This window comes from Mercenaria mercenaria, chromosome 15 (assembly GCF_021730395.1).
Source record: "Mercenaria mercenaria strain notata chromosome 15, MADL_Memer_1, whole genome shotgun sequence".
NCBI classification, from domain to species: domain Eukaryota; kingdom Metazoa; phylum Mollusca; class Bivalvia; order Venerida; family Veneridae; genus Mercenaria; species Mercenaria mercenaria.
In genome coordinates this window covers 54,935,083-54,955,791 of record NC_069375.1, presented here as the reverse complement: position 1 = coordinate 54,955,791, position 20,709 = coordinate 54,935,083, and the positions used below count along the sequence as shown (strand labels likewise).

General features: G+C 32.3%; 1 protein-coding gene across 1 annotated transcript in view; it reads left to right on the top strand.

Moving 5' to 3' along the window:
* Positions 1 to 19,328, top strand: part of LOC123555087 (GTPase-activating Rap/Ran-GAP domain-like protein 3) — a 50,319-nt gene extending 30,991 nt beyond the window's left edge. The window contains 3 exon segments of the mRNA XM_053524244.1: positions 16,913 to 16,991; positions 18,964 to 18,972; positions 19,222 to 19,328. Coding sequence (XP_053380219.1) covers positions 16,913 to 16,991; positions 18,964 to 18,972; positions 19,222 to 19,328 — 195 coding nt within the window.
* Positions 19,329 to 20,709: the final 1,381 nt, after the last annotated feature.

Below are 20,709 nucleotides of genomic sequence, written 5' to 3'. Positions count from 1 at the left end.
GATACTGATTCTAGATTTTCAATCCGTCAGTGACTTTTTTCCACAAGATATCTATACATTTTCTTCTAGACCACGAAAAAGAAAAAGGGGGAAATGAATAGAATACAGTGAAATGCATGTCAGCTAAATCAAGTATTCTTATATTGCCGCATTTCTGAAAACGTTCCGCAGAGTAAACAGTCACCCTACTTTCTTTTTCAAGCAAATAAATAGAAAACATGCTAATGTAAGCATGAAAAATGTCTTATTTTATGTAAAAAGCATTCCTTTTGGCTCCCGGTTTACGCTCAAATGCGCTATAACTGGGAAAAAGAATATATTTACTGGAGATGTTGTTTTTTTTCGAATACACCAAGGAAGCATATTGAAACCAATATAACAGAACGGTGTTACATTTAAAACTCACTCTGTATTGTCTAATAAGCATGCATAATAATTAACTAGAGGTCTACGCATTTCCACATATTTCCACGTTAAGCGTTGACCTCACGTCGACCTACTATAGTTTGCGCCAAACATGCGTCATGAAAAAATTCTTTCTTTTTTCATAAAAAGACATTTAAGAATCGAAATAATATATAGCAGAACAAGGATATAATATATCTTAATAATACAGATCGGTTATTAGCCACGTGTATAATGCTCTCATGAAATTATTCCACAGGCGTATAATCTCTTCGTATTCTTTCAGTATATTAAAACATAACCCTTTTCCAATGTTGTTCAAACGCGCCACCAGATATAGAAATAAGAAAATAAATCAAAAGATATCTCATAAAAATTTGCCTTCCGGGTGGTCTAGTTTCCCTATATGACTTTGAAAACGTTGTTCTTATCGAAGTTTAAAGTAATTTTGCAGAATTGCTTCTTGTTATATACACGCCCGAGCTGTGAAACTCTGGTGAATGCTATAGGGCCATCGTGGTCCTCTTGTTTGCATAATGTTATCAACTTTCATGATGGTTGTATATTGCTCGTTGTGATGTTTGTGTTATTACCAATAACTATTCCAACATTCCGTTTGTTCGGGTTGTCACATTGGCATTTTCTTGTATACTTCTGAAATACAATGTATATGTATAAGTACAACTGATTAAGCGAATTTGATGTAGGCATAAGGAGTACTAAAGAATACCAATGTCAGAACATTATCTGCTCTATTTCTTCTGCATTAAGCAGAATATATTTGTTTCAATTCTGTTAATACTAATAATAATACAGTTACTTTGCTAGGACCTATTTATCAGTGAGTGACCAGAGGAAAACAAAAGTCGTATTTATCCGTACGAAAAGCAGGATTTCCTTACTTATATAAACTATTATTCAGCAGTATCAGTGTTTAAGTATGAACTTATGATTTATGAGACAGACATATATTAGACAAATATTCTAAGTGTTCAGAAATTATTTAATTTGGTTCCATACAGAAATATTCATTTACGTGAAAACGCAGTTTTCTGGGATCATTCATCACTTACTCCAAGACAGATCTCATATCTGTTACATTAATTTTATATCAGTTTCCTCAATTTATATGTTGTTGCAAATATCTTCAGAAATTTAGTCTCCCATTAGTCTGGATACGTAATTACTTTGGAATTTTATAATACTTTTCATTTAAAGCTACCCCTCCCCACAATTGGAGATATTTATTTTCATCATATATATATATGTATATAATACACAGATAATGATAAAATGAGTAAAAACGTAAGTAAGATACTGGTAAGATATTTGCAAAAATCATATGTCAATACGTTTGTACCAATGGCCATGGTGCTCGTATTTTGTGGATTTATGACACAAAAAAATGTCGCCTAACTATGTGAACGACTTTTATTCTTACCTTCTAAAGTACTCTTTCTAGAAACTATATGAAATACTGCTTACGTAATTTATTTGTTACTTGATGCATCTGTATGCCTGATTAACTGACAATACTTCATAGAATTGAAGGATGACATGTCTGATGCACCTTGAATCAATCATGTTACAAAGAACAGTGTATTACATAGGTCTAATCATTTAGTCTGGGGATGAGAGGCCTTTTTACTTTTCCATCGGTTAAATTGAATTGACATAAATACTTGAGAATTATATACAGCGTGAAAAACGTAACTACTTATATGTCTTCAGTCGGAAGACATAATATTTGCTTTTAATAATTACTTACAACTCGGAGACGTTAAAATATAGTTATGCTTTTATGGTATTTTTATTGACAGATAGATAAAACAAATGTACTGCGAGAGTTATAAAATGTACAATTTCTTCGGTGCATTTCAAAAGGATTCTTCATTTTTAAAGGCGGTGCCCTGCCTGGAAAACCTGAAAATATAAATTCAAATAAAAATGAATGAATATGAGTGAATATAAGACATTTTAAAGCAAAAAGAAAGTCTCTGCCAAAACGCATTTTCCTACTGTCCACATCAGTAAATATACCTGAAAGCACGAAGTACCCTGATTACTTTGATTACACAGACAGTTAAATATTCTACTGGTTTCATTCCACCTTAAACAGAAGTAGAATGCATGCTAGATTTACCTGACCTTCTTATTTGTTGCCCTAGAATTGTTTGGAGAAAAGTCCTGAAAGCGTAAGGAAACGTTTGTTCGTCTTTGTCGTGCTTAACTGCAATTATATAAGGTCTTATTCCCACTCTAATTGAGATTCTGCACGATCTTTCTCTAACATAAAAAATTGAAAACGACATCTCCAATGAGAGGAATCATGCTAGCATATCTACTATCCATTTTCTCCGTCTAGCAATATAGTACACCATTATATCTTACTTTATATGAATTTTTACTAGGTATAATTTAAGTTGTTGTTTTTGAAGTGGTTTATTAGGAAAGTCTTAGAATTATATTTCCAAAATAACGGAATCAGAAAGCATGCAATACAGTTATCCATGCGTCTAGCAAAACATTGACTGTATTTATATTAAGTTTCACAATATTTCCAGAAATTTTTGTTGTTTTGATATTACTTTTTTCCCCAAGAGCCATGCAATAACTTCGAAACTTTAGTACAAGTCGTTCAAAAACTTAAACATCAAAGCATTTAGTTACAAGTTTTGAATATCTCTCCTAGCTGTTTAGGTCCTTTCACGTGGGAAGATACATTTTTGTAATGTATATAGCCTACAGTTTCTTGATGAACGTTATCATTTTTAACTAAAGAAACAAAATATTATAAGTCATATTTGATGTAAGTAAAATAGTTTAAGGCACATAAACTCACTGTAAATCACTTCAAAAATAAGACTCTAAATTATAATGGTTGAGTATGACCTACGTTTCAATGACACCATCCTTACTGCAATTATTTCGTGGTGAAATTGCTTACGTAATTGTCAAGATAGTATGTAATAGATCTGTCACGTTATTTTATCAAAACTAATTTACATAGAAGAAAATTAAGAACTATATGAGTCCGTGATAATGCGACTACAATTTTGTGCGCAATTTCCCAATTAATTGTCTGTCAACCTAAGTGCACTGTGACTGGACGAAATATTTGCACGTGAGTAAGAAGTAGGATGGTAGAATTAAGAAATTAAAAACAAGAAGTTTGAAGTAATAGCAATTATGATACATGTCGTAATTTCGCCTGTATTACGATTACGCCAGGATAATAGGAGAAAACGTGACACATAACAGTAAATTCATATTGTGCTAACCCTTTTCATATCTGTAAGTTGTGCCCTTATTATAGAACGATACAGTTGTGACTAGACCTGTGTACGCTTATACCGGGTAGTGATCAGCCTAAAGTGAAGAGTATTTGGTTATCTAAAGTAATCTACTGTACTTACCACGTCTGGTACCACATTACATATATACTCAGTGACTTGCGTGAAACCAGAGAATAGTACAGCTTAGTATAATTATACGTCTGAGAAGAACAGTGCAACATATAACATAATTTAATAAGGAAATGTATCTTATGTAGCCACAAAGTATTTCTCTTGTAACGTTTTCTCAAGGTGATAAACACCATTATCTTGCTTATTTCAGGAAATAAGACCTGAAAAGTATTAATGTGTACTTGCAAAACAACGCTGTTAGAATTTAACTTTAGTAGTCTTGGTATTAGGATATTAAATATAAACAGTATGTTTTGCAAGGCAAATGAGAGAGATTAGTTATGTAATCTGAAAGGTAAACACTAATTTGTCTGTGCAGGGTGTCTTATCTAGTTCCTGATAAATTCGGTGCCATCCATCAATGTCACTACTACCCCATATATAGTCTGCTTTATCACACATCATTGCGGTATAAGTGTATAACAATACATCTTACGGCTAGTCAAATTCAATTGAATGTATTATAAAGGAATGACAAATCGTTGTGAATATTAATGTCAGCTCTACTTGTTTTGCGCCAGCACCAATTTCTGCTTTTGCAAAATGTCATATGTACAAATGGATATAATTTTTCTTCTGCTAGATTTGAATAATGTCAAACACTCAGTGTACAATCGTGTATAATAGTAAGCATGAAGTGCTTTGTGCATACCGTTACTTTCCATAAATAGACTCAAACAACAAACTGAATCTTCTATTACCTTTGCTTTGTTGCGTTCAAAGCTCTTAAATGAATTTCTTGTATATTTTTTTTTTCTAATAACTCCATGTATAATACAAATATGCTGTAACAATATTTCTAGGTACAACAAACAAAACAAACGCGAAAAAGAAATATTTCCGCCATCACTAAAGTCACTCCTGTCTTATCACAGAAAACTCACGTTTTATTAATGAAAACTCTCGTATGGTGTTACAGAAAACTCTCTTGTGTTATTACTGAAAATGCTCCAGGAATTGAAAAAGCAACAAAAGTTTTAGGCCGTATTGTCTCTCTTATTTTATGAATTGGACAGGTATAAGAAGGGCAGATTTATACCCTATTTTAGTACAAATGGCCTGTCTAATAAGGCCGTGGCTGTATTATCTTAATATAATTATAGATTATTATCAAAAATATAATAGTGTATTGTATGAAGTAAGATTATCATAAGATGAAGCATGAAATAAAAAGCTTGATAATATGCATAGAAACAAAATAGACAATAAGTGATCAACATATGTATAGCCTATGCTCTGACCTACAAAGACGTTTTTTTTTCAAAAATCAATTAAAACCCGTTCTATGTAAATGGTAGTTCATTCAAGTATTTCTGTTGAACGACTAACCATTTGGTCCAAGGCTCCTGATATGATCAAGAAGGCTCGTCTTTAAGACCAGTGACTGATTCTTACAATTAGAATGCCGATCAAGTGACAAGCTCGGGAAGTTGGTTTGGATTTTAGCGATACCACCGCTATATCAAAAGCCATTTAAAGACATGCCAATTTTGTAGATCATATTTAATTAGATCACAAAATCCATAATGATGTCTTTACACACTTTGCTGTAAGCTTGGAAGATCTTGACGCGAGCAAAATGTACTGTCTATTGGCATGGCAATATGTCTCACGTTTTGGTGTGTTGATGTTTAAAACAGTATCGGAGTGAATTGGAAGGTTATTTTCGTAAATTTTTAACATGTGTTAAATTATAAGCGAAGGAATTAATCGGTTTTAAATACAAAATGACTACATTCACACATTGAACGTTAAATTGTATATGGACGGGATAGACAGAAAATCAGAAAATGTAGCCTTGAGTGCCTACAAAAAATAACACGAATTTGATTCTCAAGAGAACATTAATCCTTTCATTTTATCAATAGAACAGGAATATAAAAAGCGACAGATTCTCTCTCATTCAATAAGCAATCTTGTTTATAACACGATGAGAAGTGACCTAGATTCAAAACAAATATATCAGTACGAGTTGTTTGTTGCTTGCGAATAGCAATTTAATGTTGATTAGAGTTATTGATTGCATTACTATAGCATTATTTTAGATTTGTATATAAATATCAGGGACTATTGTGCAAATTAAAACTACTATGAAATGAAGTAAAATATGAGGTATGAAATGAAGGTGCATTGCTAAAATGCATAGAAAAAACTATAAAATATAAAATGTTATGATTTCAAAGCTATCATGATATGCACACATACACTAGATAATACAAGGAGAGTGCAAACTTTAAGACAATCTACAGAAAAATTCGAGGCTAAATGCAAAACGAATTTTCCAATACAATTATAATTAACTTATCTTTATCAACCTAAAACATGTTAATAATTATGTAAACAATGAGCCATACTGAAATGCAAAAAGTGTGTTTGGGGCCATCAAATATCTAATGGAATATAATCTAACCATTAAATTTGTATTTTGTATATCATATTTACTAGCATCATAGAGTAATAAAACTGTATTCAATTACATTTGACCTTGTTAACTAGCAGCCATCTTGACGGTAATGTCTCCAATATTGTTCAACGGTGACCTGTATTCGTTAGGGTTAACCTGAGAGTGGTCAGACAATGATCAGATATAGAAGCTGTAGTCAGGAAGATCTAAATAAATCAAAATTAAAAAAAGGTGAGAGCAAAAAAAAGCTGTTCAGTTACTTAGTTAACGTTACTGATGATTTCGTTCTGATGATAAAATTATAAACATATAGAGCAGTAAAACACGGATGGCATGTACGTATAGCACTACCTGCATGCTTTGTACTTTGTACCACTTTGCAAAAAGATATACTCAAGAATCAATGCTACTTCAATACCCGTTTAGATAATCTGAAAAACCAGATAAAATATGTCGGTAAATGTCATATTACCAAATAAGCATTTTGCTCATTGTATATCACGAGTGAAAAAAAGGAACGACGATTCAGTTTTTATAATTTAACATAACGTTTATTGACCTAACAAAATGCACTTCCTTGAAACGAAAATGTTCCAACATTTATATAATTATATGTGTCCCGTTACAACCCATTAACAAAACATGTCTAACTCATTGTTTTCATTTTGCAAGCCCTAAACTTTGCTGGCCATGGCAGCAAAATCTGATGACGAGAAATAGTCATAATTGCCAATTTTCACATCGGTGTGGAAAATTACCTTTAGATAATTGCAACAGCTGCCACATGGTTTCTAAGTTTAATAACACTGTAAAATAAGCTCAAAAGTGTGTCATTTGTGCATTTGTTCACTATTAAAATTTTCCTGAGGCCCATGTCAAAATGACAGCTCCATAGCTGTAACTCACTAAATCATAAATTCATAGTCAAGGCTAGTTTAGAGATAGACTTTTACTCAATAACTGCAGCTCAATACTTTCCAATGAAACTAAAATTTTATATATATTATTATTTCAAAGTGCAAATAAGCACTTCGATCCATAATTTATCTATTTTTTGGTTAACAAATCAATATTTACGACAGGAAATAGTTTACTGTCTCCTGAGGCTGAGATAGGAGTATTTACAATAGTAAATCCACAGAACTTCCGATTGTGCCTTAGCTGATAACAATAATGTAATTGGTAAGCTAATATCATTTCTTCTTAATTTCGTCTACGGTTATTTTTCTGTGGATTAATCTTGATATATTTATATTGATTTATGGCTTTGATGATTCTGTTAGAGTATTACGTATATTTTTGGATAGCATTCACTACATGGCAAACATATCAAAAGTACAACTTCATTACTTGCAGTTAAATGTGCTTTTATACATTTGACTACAGGATGGTCAATTGGAATACTATACCAGACGTAATGAAACGTGGAATAATTGTGACAATAAACAACGGTAGGAATAAGCGCATGGACGATCCTAGCAACTACCATGTAATAACACTTACATTAACTGTTCTTAAATTATTTGAAATGGTCCTCGTAGAAAGAACGAAATCTTAAATTTTACCAGTCTTAAGCCAACAACAAGGTGGCTTCCAGGTAAGACTTGGCTGCGTAATGGATCTTTTGTGCTGAGATAATCCATTTGGTTTAACAAAGAACATTCTAGCAAATTTCGTAACTGCTTTCTAGACGTAAAACAATGCTCTGCAAACTCATTCAAGACGGGCTAGACTCTACAACTCTTTTAATATTTTCTGAACTGTACACAAATATGACCAGTTGTGTGGAAAATCAACAATAGAAAGTTTGAGATTTCAACCTTCGCCTTCCCCTTCAACGTCTCTCATATATATTTGGGGTAAAATGTCACCAATATGCGTGTGTTTTATTTATATCAGACGTTGCTACTAAAGTTTTCCATGTAATTTCAAGTAATCCTAAGACTGCGTTTTATTTTTACGTGAAATAAAAAGCTTAGTTTCAGGATTTCTGCTTATTAAGTTATTCAATTATCCATATATATAACTGGACTAAATTTGATGCGAAACACTATCAGTAAGTATAAGAATATTGAAGCTTTGTTTGGCTAGTGATTTTAACTAAATACATTGAATTGTACCTGGAAGTATGAAGTTATCAACTGATTTTGAGAAACTTTGTGATTTTGTTCAAACTTTAACTTCTACGGCATATTTGTGTCCTCGGGCGGTATTGATTATACCAGATGGGCCTTTTTGTCGTAAGAAGTGAAGTTTTGAACGTCTGAAGATGTGATATCACGAAAGTCAAAACTTCAGTCTTTGTACATCTACTCTGTCCACATACACGGCATCAAAGACTGAAATCTGGATGGAGGCACATGGCATGACAGTCATTTTATTTGAAAAATGAATGATAACGCGCGATTATCATTTGGTGGAACATTTTATTTTAACTTCCAAATAGAATCAATCCGTTTCTGCCGGACACTTAGTAAGACAATTGCGTTTTAGTTACAAACATAAAATGATACTAGTAAGACGGACTTTTTTGAAGTATCAGACAATTTTAGGTCTATGATATCATGATGCGAGAGGTTTCCCGTTAGCCATATGGGATAGCTCTATTCTTTACATGCACGGACCCAGAACATGGCAGAGGGGCATTGTGGGTTAATCCCCCTTTGATTTTTACATTTTACAAAGTAAATCGGTCTTGAAACTCGGTGTGACTACCCCCGCCCCCACCCCCCTCTGAATGGGTGACCCCCCTTTTAAAGTTGGTGTCCCGCTTAACCAAAATTATTTGATCTGCACATGCTTTACTTATGAAATAGTATATTCAAACAAATACGTGTATATGCCCACATGTTATTTTGTGAGACAATTTTCGTCTCCACCGAACACTTCTTGACTGTTTCGCTAGACACATGGTGACTTGGCACGATTATGTTGTGCTGTCTGAGAATTTGGCATTATACAGAGTCAAACTGAGTAACATGATGCCAAAACGTATGATATCACAAGAGTATCTTACATTTGTTTCAAATCGCTTGTTAAATGTATTCATAAATTGGGTATATTGGCTCATGTTATCAACATATCTTTTAAAAGGTTAGATTTTCAACAGGAACAGTCTACAAGTAAAACGCGTCTTTTAAGGAATTCGATGTACAAAGTACCAATTCAAGATAAAAAATAAACCTTTAAGAAAAACTATGAAATACTAGTCAACAGCCTTTTGTGTTTGCTTTATTTCAGACATATATTTAACTTCAAAGTATATTGGGAAATGCATTTGTTGTAGTTGATGTCTCATGTTTTTGTTTAAAAGATATTAACTGTAATATCTTTCAAGAACACCATCAAGAATAGAATACGTTGATATGATTATCATTTTTATTTTCTCTCATGTATGATTTACAAGCATGCATTGTATACTGACATCATTTTATATAAAATGTTGTTGTTTTTTTTTTTTTTTTTTTTTTTTTTTTTTTTTTTTGTAATCGCACTGATATCCATACGATGATTATGTTAATTGAAATGTTTTTATTCAATTTTCATTTCTGAAACCTCTTGTAAAAGCCCTGCACTTTCGGACAATTGATATCAAAATGCAAGAGAAAAACGATCATAATTACAGATAAATTGGGCGGATTAAGAGAAGAAAGGTTCATTATAAAGTTTGAAATCTCAAGGAATTTTAATCGAACTTCAATTTCATACGTTAACTTCTCAAGAGACGTTGAAGGGGAAGGCGAAGGTTGAAATCTCAAACTCTAATATGCATCGGAATGATTCAAAAAAGAACCAGAAACACGTCACCTGAGAATAGTTTGCCACTACTCTATCTTCTTTTTATAAATGGTTTGATCGGAAAGCTACAAGAAACTTGTTGCGGAATGTGCATAATTATATATAACATGAATATATCTTTACCAACCATGGTAGACGGCATTCCGCTCATATCCTATTTCAGTAAGGCTTTAAGCAATCTGCTAGACATCTGTTATACATATTCCTGTCCGTGACTCTACAAATATAACCCAAATAAATGCGCAGTTGTGGTATTTAATGCGACCCCAAGTTTCTACTCGAAACCGGAAGTTAGTATGGTCTTTAAGGGGAAAAGAAATAAAAATGAGTCTAGATTATACTAATTAAGGCATTAAAACAGATATATACTTAAGCACTAGCCAGCTAATGTAAAACATTGGTGTGAAATTGCTAGGTTTCTATAATAATGGATTGCACATAGAGGGATTGAACTGTATTACATTGTATAATATTTACAAAGCGGTTGTTTTACCAAAACGTATGAGCTGTGGAATAATATTGCGTCTACATATTTACTTCAGTTAGAGAGATCCCACATATTTTGCCTAAAGTTTATTCAGTGTTTATCAAATAGCACCGGCACAGACTTAATTCTAAGTGCTATTGGCTCAACGTGAAAGTGAAATTGATTATAAGAAATTGCACTGTTTTTGGCTAACTGTACAGACTACCCATACATTATCTTGCAAAACTAGTGTTTACTAACAGGCTAATTTGCTTTCTTAACTATGATACACAGACACTGGGATATATACCAGATATTTATAGGCTTTTGCAGAAATATAATTTATTTCGTGTTTTGGTAAGATATGTTTATCTTCGATTATTTCCATCGAAACTAAAGTAGAAACAAATCCTTAAACAGAATATCATTCTGCGATCAGAATTTGAAACTATAAACAGTTTGTGTAACGATAACGCAGAGTACCGAGCCAACCATCTTCTCAAGGTGAACGAGCCATGTGGTTTGTGGAAAATAATTAAATGGTATGTATATTTATAATAATTATGGAGTCTTATAGGAGATGATTATGGGTTGGCCCTTTTCCAACAATTTACCGTACAAACCGCGTCAAAACAAGTTCAAATAATTCTGTTTGATCTTATTAATTCTGACATTATAGATGAAGGCACGGTATCTCCTAAAAGAAAAGTCTTTCATAATGTTTTAGTGGATTTAAGACGAAAGTCGCGGAACTGATAGTAGAAGAAATTGTTAAGCTTTTCAATTAAGTAACATATGTCTGTGTCGTAAGATAATCAGAACACAATTATAGAGGGCCAATTTTGTGTGTACATGGTTGTATGTCTTATTAGCTTTATTTATAAGCATAAACAATAGAGTTGCACTGTGAATTTTACAAGATCATTGGGACAATCGTTTAGACATAAGAATGTTACAAGTAAAGTATTCTGCTGGCTACATACTATGAAGAGTGGAAAAGTACTTTAGTTACGTAACAAGCAAAAGAGTCACAGTCATGCATCGAACAGTTCTCAACTTTATCTTCCTATATTTCTAAACCTTGTCTAAATTTTTTTGACAACGTTTTGCGAAAACAACAAAATACATTTTAATTATTACCTCCCTTTATTATATATAAAATTTTGATAAAGACAGTACGTACCGTCTGCAAGTTTTGTTTGGAACGTAATTTGATTAATTCTGGCATATATATTGTATTTGCTAAATAAATTAGCGCATAATATTATAAACAATTAGATTAATTTTTTAAATGTTCAATTATCTTGTTAATAATTTAATGTCTTTCCTCCACATATATATAACAAAGTGTGCCTTTATCGTGGCTTTATGAAATTTGAAATGAATCTCTGTTAGATTCTACCTTTAAAACTTTTGTATTTGAATCTTCAATAATTAACTGTTATTTCCACTTTTTTGAATATTTTACTGGCCGAGTCTTTGTGGAAATTCATGTATCATTTGATCCAGTTAATTAATGATGAGTTTATGTGTATTATCTAAAATATAACGTCTACAACTATTACATTGAAAAATAGAATAATAATGTATATTATCTAACATTCATAGACGTATTATTTCATGATGCACTTTTATCATCCATTTATGGCGTCTAAACGTCGACGTCCATTTGGCGCGTCAACGTCATTTCCGTATTTCACGTATCATTGTGTATGTTATTGTCAACTGAAGAAGCTTATTAAAGCGAAATATGTTTTGACAAAACTGTGTTGGTTTATGAATTTTCAACATTAAACCTTGTCTCCATACTTTCTCCATACTTTGACGCATATATACTATATCTATACATGCAGTAATTCTGAATCTTTGTAAAAAGTTTGAAAGAAATGGAAGGTACCTAGTCACCTAATCTTACAATAATGTTTGTCTACATTTATTTAATGGTCATTGTTTTTGCTCCAAATAATTCTTTCCCAGAAAATTAACCTTTCATTTTTTTTTCAGATTGTACCCTTTAATGCATACGCACGTACCTAAAATAAATAGTTATTATTAGACTTAACACTATAAATGGAGTTAAATTTGAAGTGATGATTGTAGGGATAGTTCACGTTTTTGGTGTGTATTAACGTCTGCAGAAGCCCGCGGGATTGTTTGTGACCGAAACCGAAGGTCGAGGATATCCCAAGGGCTTCTGCAGACGCTTATACACAAAACAAACGTGATTTGTTACTATTTTTGCATAATATTATATAAATGTATTGTTTTTATGTGATAACTTTACGATTCCAATACATTTTTAATTACCATTCGGTTGCTCTTGGAAACGGTAAACATGTTTCAAATATCCATAACCAGGGCCCAGAAATCAGCAACATTACTAGAAATTTTAAACGATTTTTTATCTCTCGTTATTACAAACATGAAATTACCAAAATTGTACATATAACTTCAACATTTGGTAAACAGGAGCACAATGTCAAGAATAATAACTTTACAACGAGTTATTCTGAGTACGGACACATTTGGAGTACGGATGAGTACGAACGTAGTGTCAAGAATTCAGGATGTTTATATAAATTCGTCCAGAAATTAGATAAGAACATACTGACTGATACCAAATTCATAAATATGCTTCCTAAAAACAAACAATCGCACAAGTTACACGCGATTCTTAAACATTCACGGTTGTCTACAAAAACTGAAACGACGCTGAGTTCTAAAAGGGGAGTAAACAAGGGAAGAAGTTAGTACGAACATTGTTGGGGGCAGTGCATTTGGCGTTGGTAACTGATACAGTAAAACATTCTATGGATTAGATTGCATCTTTTATGCTACAAGAAGTGGTTTTTATGAAAGAAATTAGACGCAAAAACCAGATATCAATCTTCGCAAAAATACACATACGTCCCTGGGAAAGCATTTCAAAAATAAAAATCGGATATTAACAGCACGTGAATTGCCTTATGAGCACACGATCTTTCCCCATTAATACATGGCGGATCCAGTGAAAAAAAAGTAGTTTTTATGCTAGAATATGTAATACTCAACAATTCTCAAAAATAATCCGATATAATATATTACCATCTAGTTTTAAACAGAAAATACATCGTTTGAAACTTCCATGTTAAACGAGATCGCAGTTTAGGAAACGGTGAAATACGACAGTTCCGAGATAATCATTTTTGCGATGTCGATTATCTCGAGTTAAATACAGTAATTGTAACTAATGACGACAAAAGAAGGTTTAATTGCCGTCATCTTTACTCTCAAACTTCAGGATTGATATGATAGTGTAACAATTCTCTTCTTCGTAACAAATATGTGCGAAAGTATTAACAGAGGTACAGTGTGAGAACCTCTTAAAGTTCTTGGTGGTATCAATGTTTCTATTCCATTGTCTTAAAATGTATTATGCATTTATACCCTATCTAATCATTTACATTTAAACTAAAATAAAGTTCAATTTGATAGCAAAAAAAGAACATTAGTTATTTTAGATGTAAATTCCTCCTTTCTATTAAAAGAAGGTATTACCTTAATTACTTAGCAGTATAAAATTAGGCATAGATTATGAAATATCGATGACCCTCTGTAAAGTTTCTTTTTTCAATTAATTCCAATTCATTGATAAAGCATGTTCAACTGCTGGGCTTTATCACTTCCTATTTCTATGCAGTGCAAACATTTTTACATTAAGAAACTACACACCAACTTTCAAAATAATTTACTTTACATAACTATTTCATGAGTGCTCCTTTTCTGTAATTGTTTAAACAGACTTGATCCATTTAAACTAACCACAACATGAAGGGACTTGTGTTTCCACTACTGCTTTTTGCCAAATTTTAATATTATTCTCCTCTAAATTTGCAGGCCTACTTTCAAGGTAAATAGACTGAAATTTCTTTAAGTTAGATGAGATAACTCAAAATTTACCTTTTCAATCTGTGAAACTCTAGAGAGATTTTTTGAGCGTTAATGACCCTATTATTAGACCGTTTAGCAATATGATTAGTGCAAAATTATAACATAAAGTATAAATGTCATATTATAAAATGCATTAACTGTGTTCATCGGTTTTCAGTTTTCTACTATTTGCAAAACACGGAAGTTATTTTTATTCTTTTCCGTGCTTTGCATCATTAGAGACAATTTCTCTTTTATTTTAATTGGGCCTGTTCTTGAAACAGGAAGAAGACTGTTCATTGCTGAGATTTATGACAGATTACATTTTCTGCCTCAGAAAGTATGTGAGAAAATAAGACCCGTCGCAAATGTCACCATGAAAGTCGATTTCAACAATTAATCAGCCGTTCCCCGTCTACTCTGTGTCAACCAGGAAAACCCGTATATACTAGTTTACCGTTATATTAAATTAAAATTTTAATCAAATAGACATATGTATTTAATATAGGGTTTGTTATTGACCCTCCACGGAAATACATGGGGTCAGTATGATGACCACGGGGAGGTGGGGTGGGGGAGGGGCTAGGGGCTGGTCGTTAGCCGAGTCCCCAAAATAATCATATCGACCCCCCACATATTTCCAAGGAGGGTCACTTACAATCCCTATAATTGATTTGTTTTATCGACTACTTGATTTTAGCCTAGATCGACATGAAAATCTACTGACCCTTCACAGAAATAATTAGTGTTACCACATGACCACCTAGTAACCAATGAAAATGCTAAAATATTATGGAAGGTAAGAAAACAGGTATTAAAAGCTCATATACAGAGTCTTCAAAGGTAAATAAAGACAATTCATCGGATCGTAAATGTTTTTTGATGGACTAATTGTATCAGGTAAACTTTTATAACTCTTAATAAACAACAGGTAAACCACTTTATAAGAAATATTTTCTGTTGTCAAAACCTCATGCGGAAGCTGGCCATTGTAATACAAATGTACTTATTTACCATACAACTGGGAACTTAAATTATATAGCACAGTCTTCACTAGAAGAAACTAAATAATATAGATAGAATCTTTACTTTATTAAAATATTCCATTATCCTTTGTTTGTGTCTTCTCCTTAGTCAGTGATGTCTGGTGTGCTGATTGCATTTTGAATGTGTGACATTAGAGTGCGGAGTGTTTCAGCTGAGTAAAACATGTTTAAGGCACCAGTGCATTTTCACAAGGAATGTATAATGTCATATGTTCTTGGGTTTTTTCCAGCACAGGCTGAACCGAAAGATAGTGTCTGCAGTGCTGGCTAAGGATGCAAGACACCTTATTTTACTTTAATTTCGTTTCCTATTAAATTAATACCTTAAAATATATAAAACTCACTACCTTAGGACTGCTACTTTAAATATTAATATCAATACCTTAAAATATATGCAGATCGCTGTCTGTAAACTGCTATCTTAAAAATAATGCAGCTATTTTAAGATGAATTAAGGTTAATTTTTTAGTAAAAAGGACATGCAGTTTTGTTTCAACAGTGCTACACCTTTAAAAACGTAAGTTCACCTTTAAAATTCTTGAATAATATAGTGAATACAGAATTGATAGAACTGTTAATTCTGAATTTATTTTGTATTATAATATTATCGGATTGTGGTGGTGCATTAGTGTGGTAGTGCTCAACTTAAGGATAAATTATCCTTACTTCATTTGAACATTCGGATGCGGTGACTTTGTGTTTACATTTAAATATGGAATATTTGAAGAGCTCTGAATAGTATTGCTCTCCATTTGTTTAAGTAGTTGCTTCGTCTGTTGATAAATCCAGATTCACACATTTAAATCCAATCTTTATGGTATTCGTTGAAAAGGGTCTCTCACGTAGACTTTGAGATTCTATGCTCTCCTGTGTTAACAAATTGGATGCGTACAATTAACAAGTTTATCGACTCAGTAAAAGTTTATTGCTGTAACCAAATATAATTGTAATTTGTTTTTAATCTGTTTTTACTTACAGATCCCCGAGCAATTCTTTCGATCACACAGTTGAATAATGTCTGTTAGAGGCGTTGTGAAGCAAACAGTAGCATTGCCATCTAGGTAACATGTATAATTCAGTCACAACTTTTCCAGTTGGCGAATATGCTGAACCAAGTCAGATATAAATGTTTGATGTATTGGTGTACGTGCATTAAAGAAGTAGACATGAGACGTTTCTACAAATTAGAAAACATATATTAACATTGCTTACAAAAACTGCTAAAATGAATTGGCAGGATATATGTAACTTTAAGTACCTGGTTAATTTGCATTGAGGTTTTTTTTCTATAAAATATAATATAGAGTCCCTTACTTACTAAACTGCTTTATAGATTCTAATAACCTTATGGATGCTTGTTTACAGAAATCGATGAAATAAGTGTCTTTATTGTAACATTGAGTTGTATATATTTCAGACTTTAAAGCTCAAGACGATATTAAAAGGAAATGCACCAACAAGTTTGGTGACCACAGTCCAGAATGTTAAAAACACAGGTAGGCTTCTAAGAAAATGATCAAAACAGTGTATTTCATTAGAAGAACTCGTTTTCGGAGCTTATTAATTTAAAAAGACTTTATGTATGTGTCCTACTACTGCATGCCGAAAAGGAAAAATCCCAAATTTGATATGCAGTATTTTTGCAAAGTGATAGCTAATAAGTGGTCAACATAAATTGTGCTTAATATTATGATAGTCCTGACAATAAATAATTGTATACAGAAACACAAGAAGTCAAATACTTCCTACAAAGTGAAAATTAGCGAATTGCTCTACAGTGGCAGAATTTTTACTGTGCGAGCTCTGTTTAAGTATGATATATCTTTTTTCAGCCGTTGGAACTGCAGCATTGTTTTAGTGATTTTTTGCCATCCTATCATTACATCGGATTCATCGGGTACGACGCTTTTAGTTTTATTATTACACCACTTTATTGTAGGGTGCTGTAAATATATATTTACTACAACTTTAAATTTGAATGTAGGTATTACTTTTTTGCAACGTCGCTCTGAATAGTTGATAGCCAGTTTTACCTGATAAAATGGGTTATAATTGTATTTAAGTTCAGATTATAATAATAATTTACAAATTGATCAATTGATTTTATTTTAACTGGCAATGTCTTGGTCCTAGATAGCGGCAAATTACTTATTTCAAGATAATATATCTATTTTAGCAGTGGGATCTGCGATGCCCGTTGTACCTGATGAAATGGGTTATAGTTGTATTTAAGTTTAGATTGTAAAAAAAATACAAATTGATCAATTGACTATCATTATTGGCAATGTCGTGCCACGTTACTTCTTTTTCCAAGATAATATATCTACTTTGAGGATACAGATATATAGCAATTTTCTAAATCCTTGTATGCCCTAAATATAGATCATGATCAAAATGCCATGATGTCACAATATCTTGTTGAAAATGTTAAATAGTTCTTTGGGACTTCTAAATCTCATTATATGGTTTTAATCTATATCTTTTTATGTATGTTTTTGATCAAATTTTTGGCTATGTTTATTTTATATTTTCCATATTGATTTATAGATCCGAGCCGGTGAAAAATAAAAATGATGATTTCACTGCTTTGAAACAAGGAAAAAATCAATTAAATTTCATTGATATATTCCTGTACTTCCACTGAAAAGCATAGAATTAAATAAACATTATTTTCCAGACAGATAATACATAACAGACATGAAAGAACGAAATCTCTCTGGCTTTAATTTGCATTGCCTGCATTTAGAAGATAAATTAGATTTACATGAACCTATCTCTAAAATACAAATCTAGATGTGCTTCAAACAACTACTGTGAAATCATTAATATTCGCGGGGGACTAATTTTCGTGGATTTCGTGGTTGAGTCAATCCACGAAATTTAATCCCAACGAACAAGTAAAATTCCCATTCATTTTATGTTCAAAAGTTGAAATCCACGAATTCATATCCCCACGAAATTGCCGTTTTGACCAAAACCACGAAATTTCATGCCCACGAAATTTAATGATTTTACAATAAGGGGAACTAGATAACCATTCCATTTCTAGCGTAATTAGATTTGCTCTAGGGGTAGACATTTAACAGTGTTGACATTTCAACGGAATACTCAGCCTTATTCTGTTATATTTTCAGAGGGGTTACACCTTAGACTGATTTTTGATAAGTCTGTTTGTGTAAAACAAAGCAATGTCGTAGAGGTTCATGGTCTACATATAATGAGGAAAGATAAATGGTACGATGCAGCTAACTTCCATTCTGTGTGCTTCAACATTTGTAATGTTTTAAATGATGTAATTACGTTAGATTCTGACTTTCCTATTAAACCCATATCATACTTCCTACCATATTTACATGTTTTGTTTCTTATTTGTATCTTTTTGGTATAATATCAAGTTTAATTATATAAATAAATGACTTCCTGCTTCGAAACACTTTCCTGTAATAATGCCATATGTCATGTTTTCAGGTAAAGATGGTAAGATTTACACCTTTCGTCTGCTCGACTTTGAGGGGGAGGCTGCTGAAAACATTATACATAGTAAAGTTTACTGCAGAGACCATTAAATAGAAAAAAAGGTAAGAAGCTGTCATACTACATTTATTGTTTGCTGTCAGAAGTGAATTCATAAAACAGTGGGTCTTCTTACTTCTGTGAACGATGTATGTTTCCAACGTTTCAGTTCGCTTATCCTTTTTTACCAGTAAAACCTACGTTGTATTTTAGGTTGTCATCTATACGCTCTAAGCCGTCCCGGCTCAAGTCATCTACGAATGGTTGTGCTAGTTGGGCGTCGTCTGATTGTGTTCACATGGAAACAGTCAGCAGAATAGGTAGTTGGTCTGGTGCTGTCCGTCAATGGACCAGACACAGTTGTGGTTGGATTCACTATGTTCCGTCCGAATATCCGACCGTCCTTCTCAAACCATTTTAGGCTAAAGGTTTGCCCGAAAATATTGCCTTTACTGTCTGTCCTTGTATAAGGTTTAAACTGCTGAAACAAATATGTTATGTTGAAAGAAAAAATTAAAGACAATTTGACTTTCTTTTTTTTTAATCTACTATTGTGACAAGCCTTTCATGCAGATGACGTAAGTGTCTTTAATCTTCAAAATCTGAAAAAATAAGAATTACAGAGAAAAAATGAAAGATAATTGCTTTATTATTCTAGATTATGCTTTTTAAAGCGTTGCCGTGTAATACTGTATCAGTTTTCATTATATTCGCTTCTCTGGTGTAAAATATTTTGTCTTTAGCGTGTTTATTATTGTGATACAATTAATCTAAAAATAAATGGAGAAGAGCTAGCAACAATCAGAGAAAATGTCTCGGTATTCATGACGGTTTCATAGTTTCTTCCATTATCGACACAATGCTAGCCAAATGAAATAATGTCCTTCAAGCGTTTTACCATTGCATCCTTTGAAGTTAAAGAGGTAGTTCTTTTTTTAAGATTCAACTTAGTTTCACCAAAATAACGGACGTAAAAATATAGATAGTGATACTTTATTTGAGTATCTTTAGCGTTGATGATATAACCTTTGAACTTTTTTTTTAATACACTGCAAATGTAGCAAATAAATGATATACTACAAATGCATTAAAATGGTCCAATTTTGAAAAAGAAATCACTTCTTTTTTATGTTTGCATAAGTGAAAAATCCAAATGGAGTAAATATTACCATATTCCCACTAAATTCCCTGTTCTTTCTGTCATTAGTGACCATATCAGTTCAAAAATATATATATGTATTTGAAAAGGGGACATATCACTGCATCAAATATTTTTCATCAGAAGAGAGCTTTCCTTTATGAATTCATAAACATTTAACATCATTAATAAATCTTAATTCAGATTCTGAATAACAATGTTTTTTTATTAAATTGCATTAATTTTTTAAGATATGAATAACTGAACTCAAGTATTATCTAAAAAGAATGACACACTTTACAATTATTTCAAAGACAACAAACCTTACATAGGGGCAATCTGTTAATTTGCCTTTGTCGCTGCTGACATTAATTCGCTTAAGAAATTACAATGAAAAGTACATACTCCAGCATTTCTATGTTTTCAAGGAGCTCTGCTGTCTCGAAATTGTCATTGTGTACTGAAGCACAGTCATCATTCCATCTGATTTCGCATTGAGATTGTATTATAAACATTAAATGAAAATAAATTCAACTAATAGGAAGATAATACGAGAGTAGTTT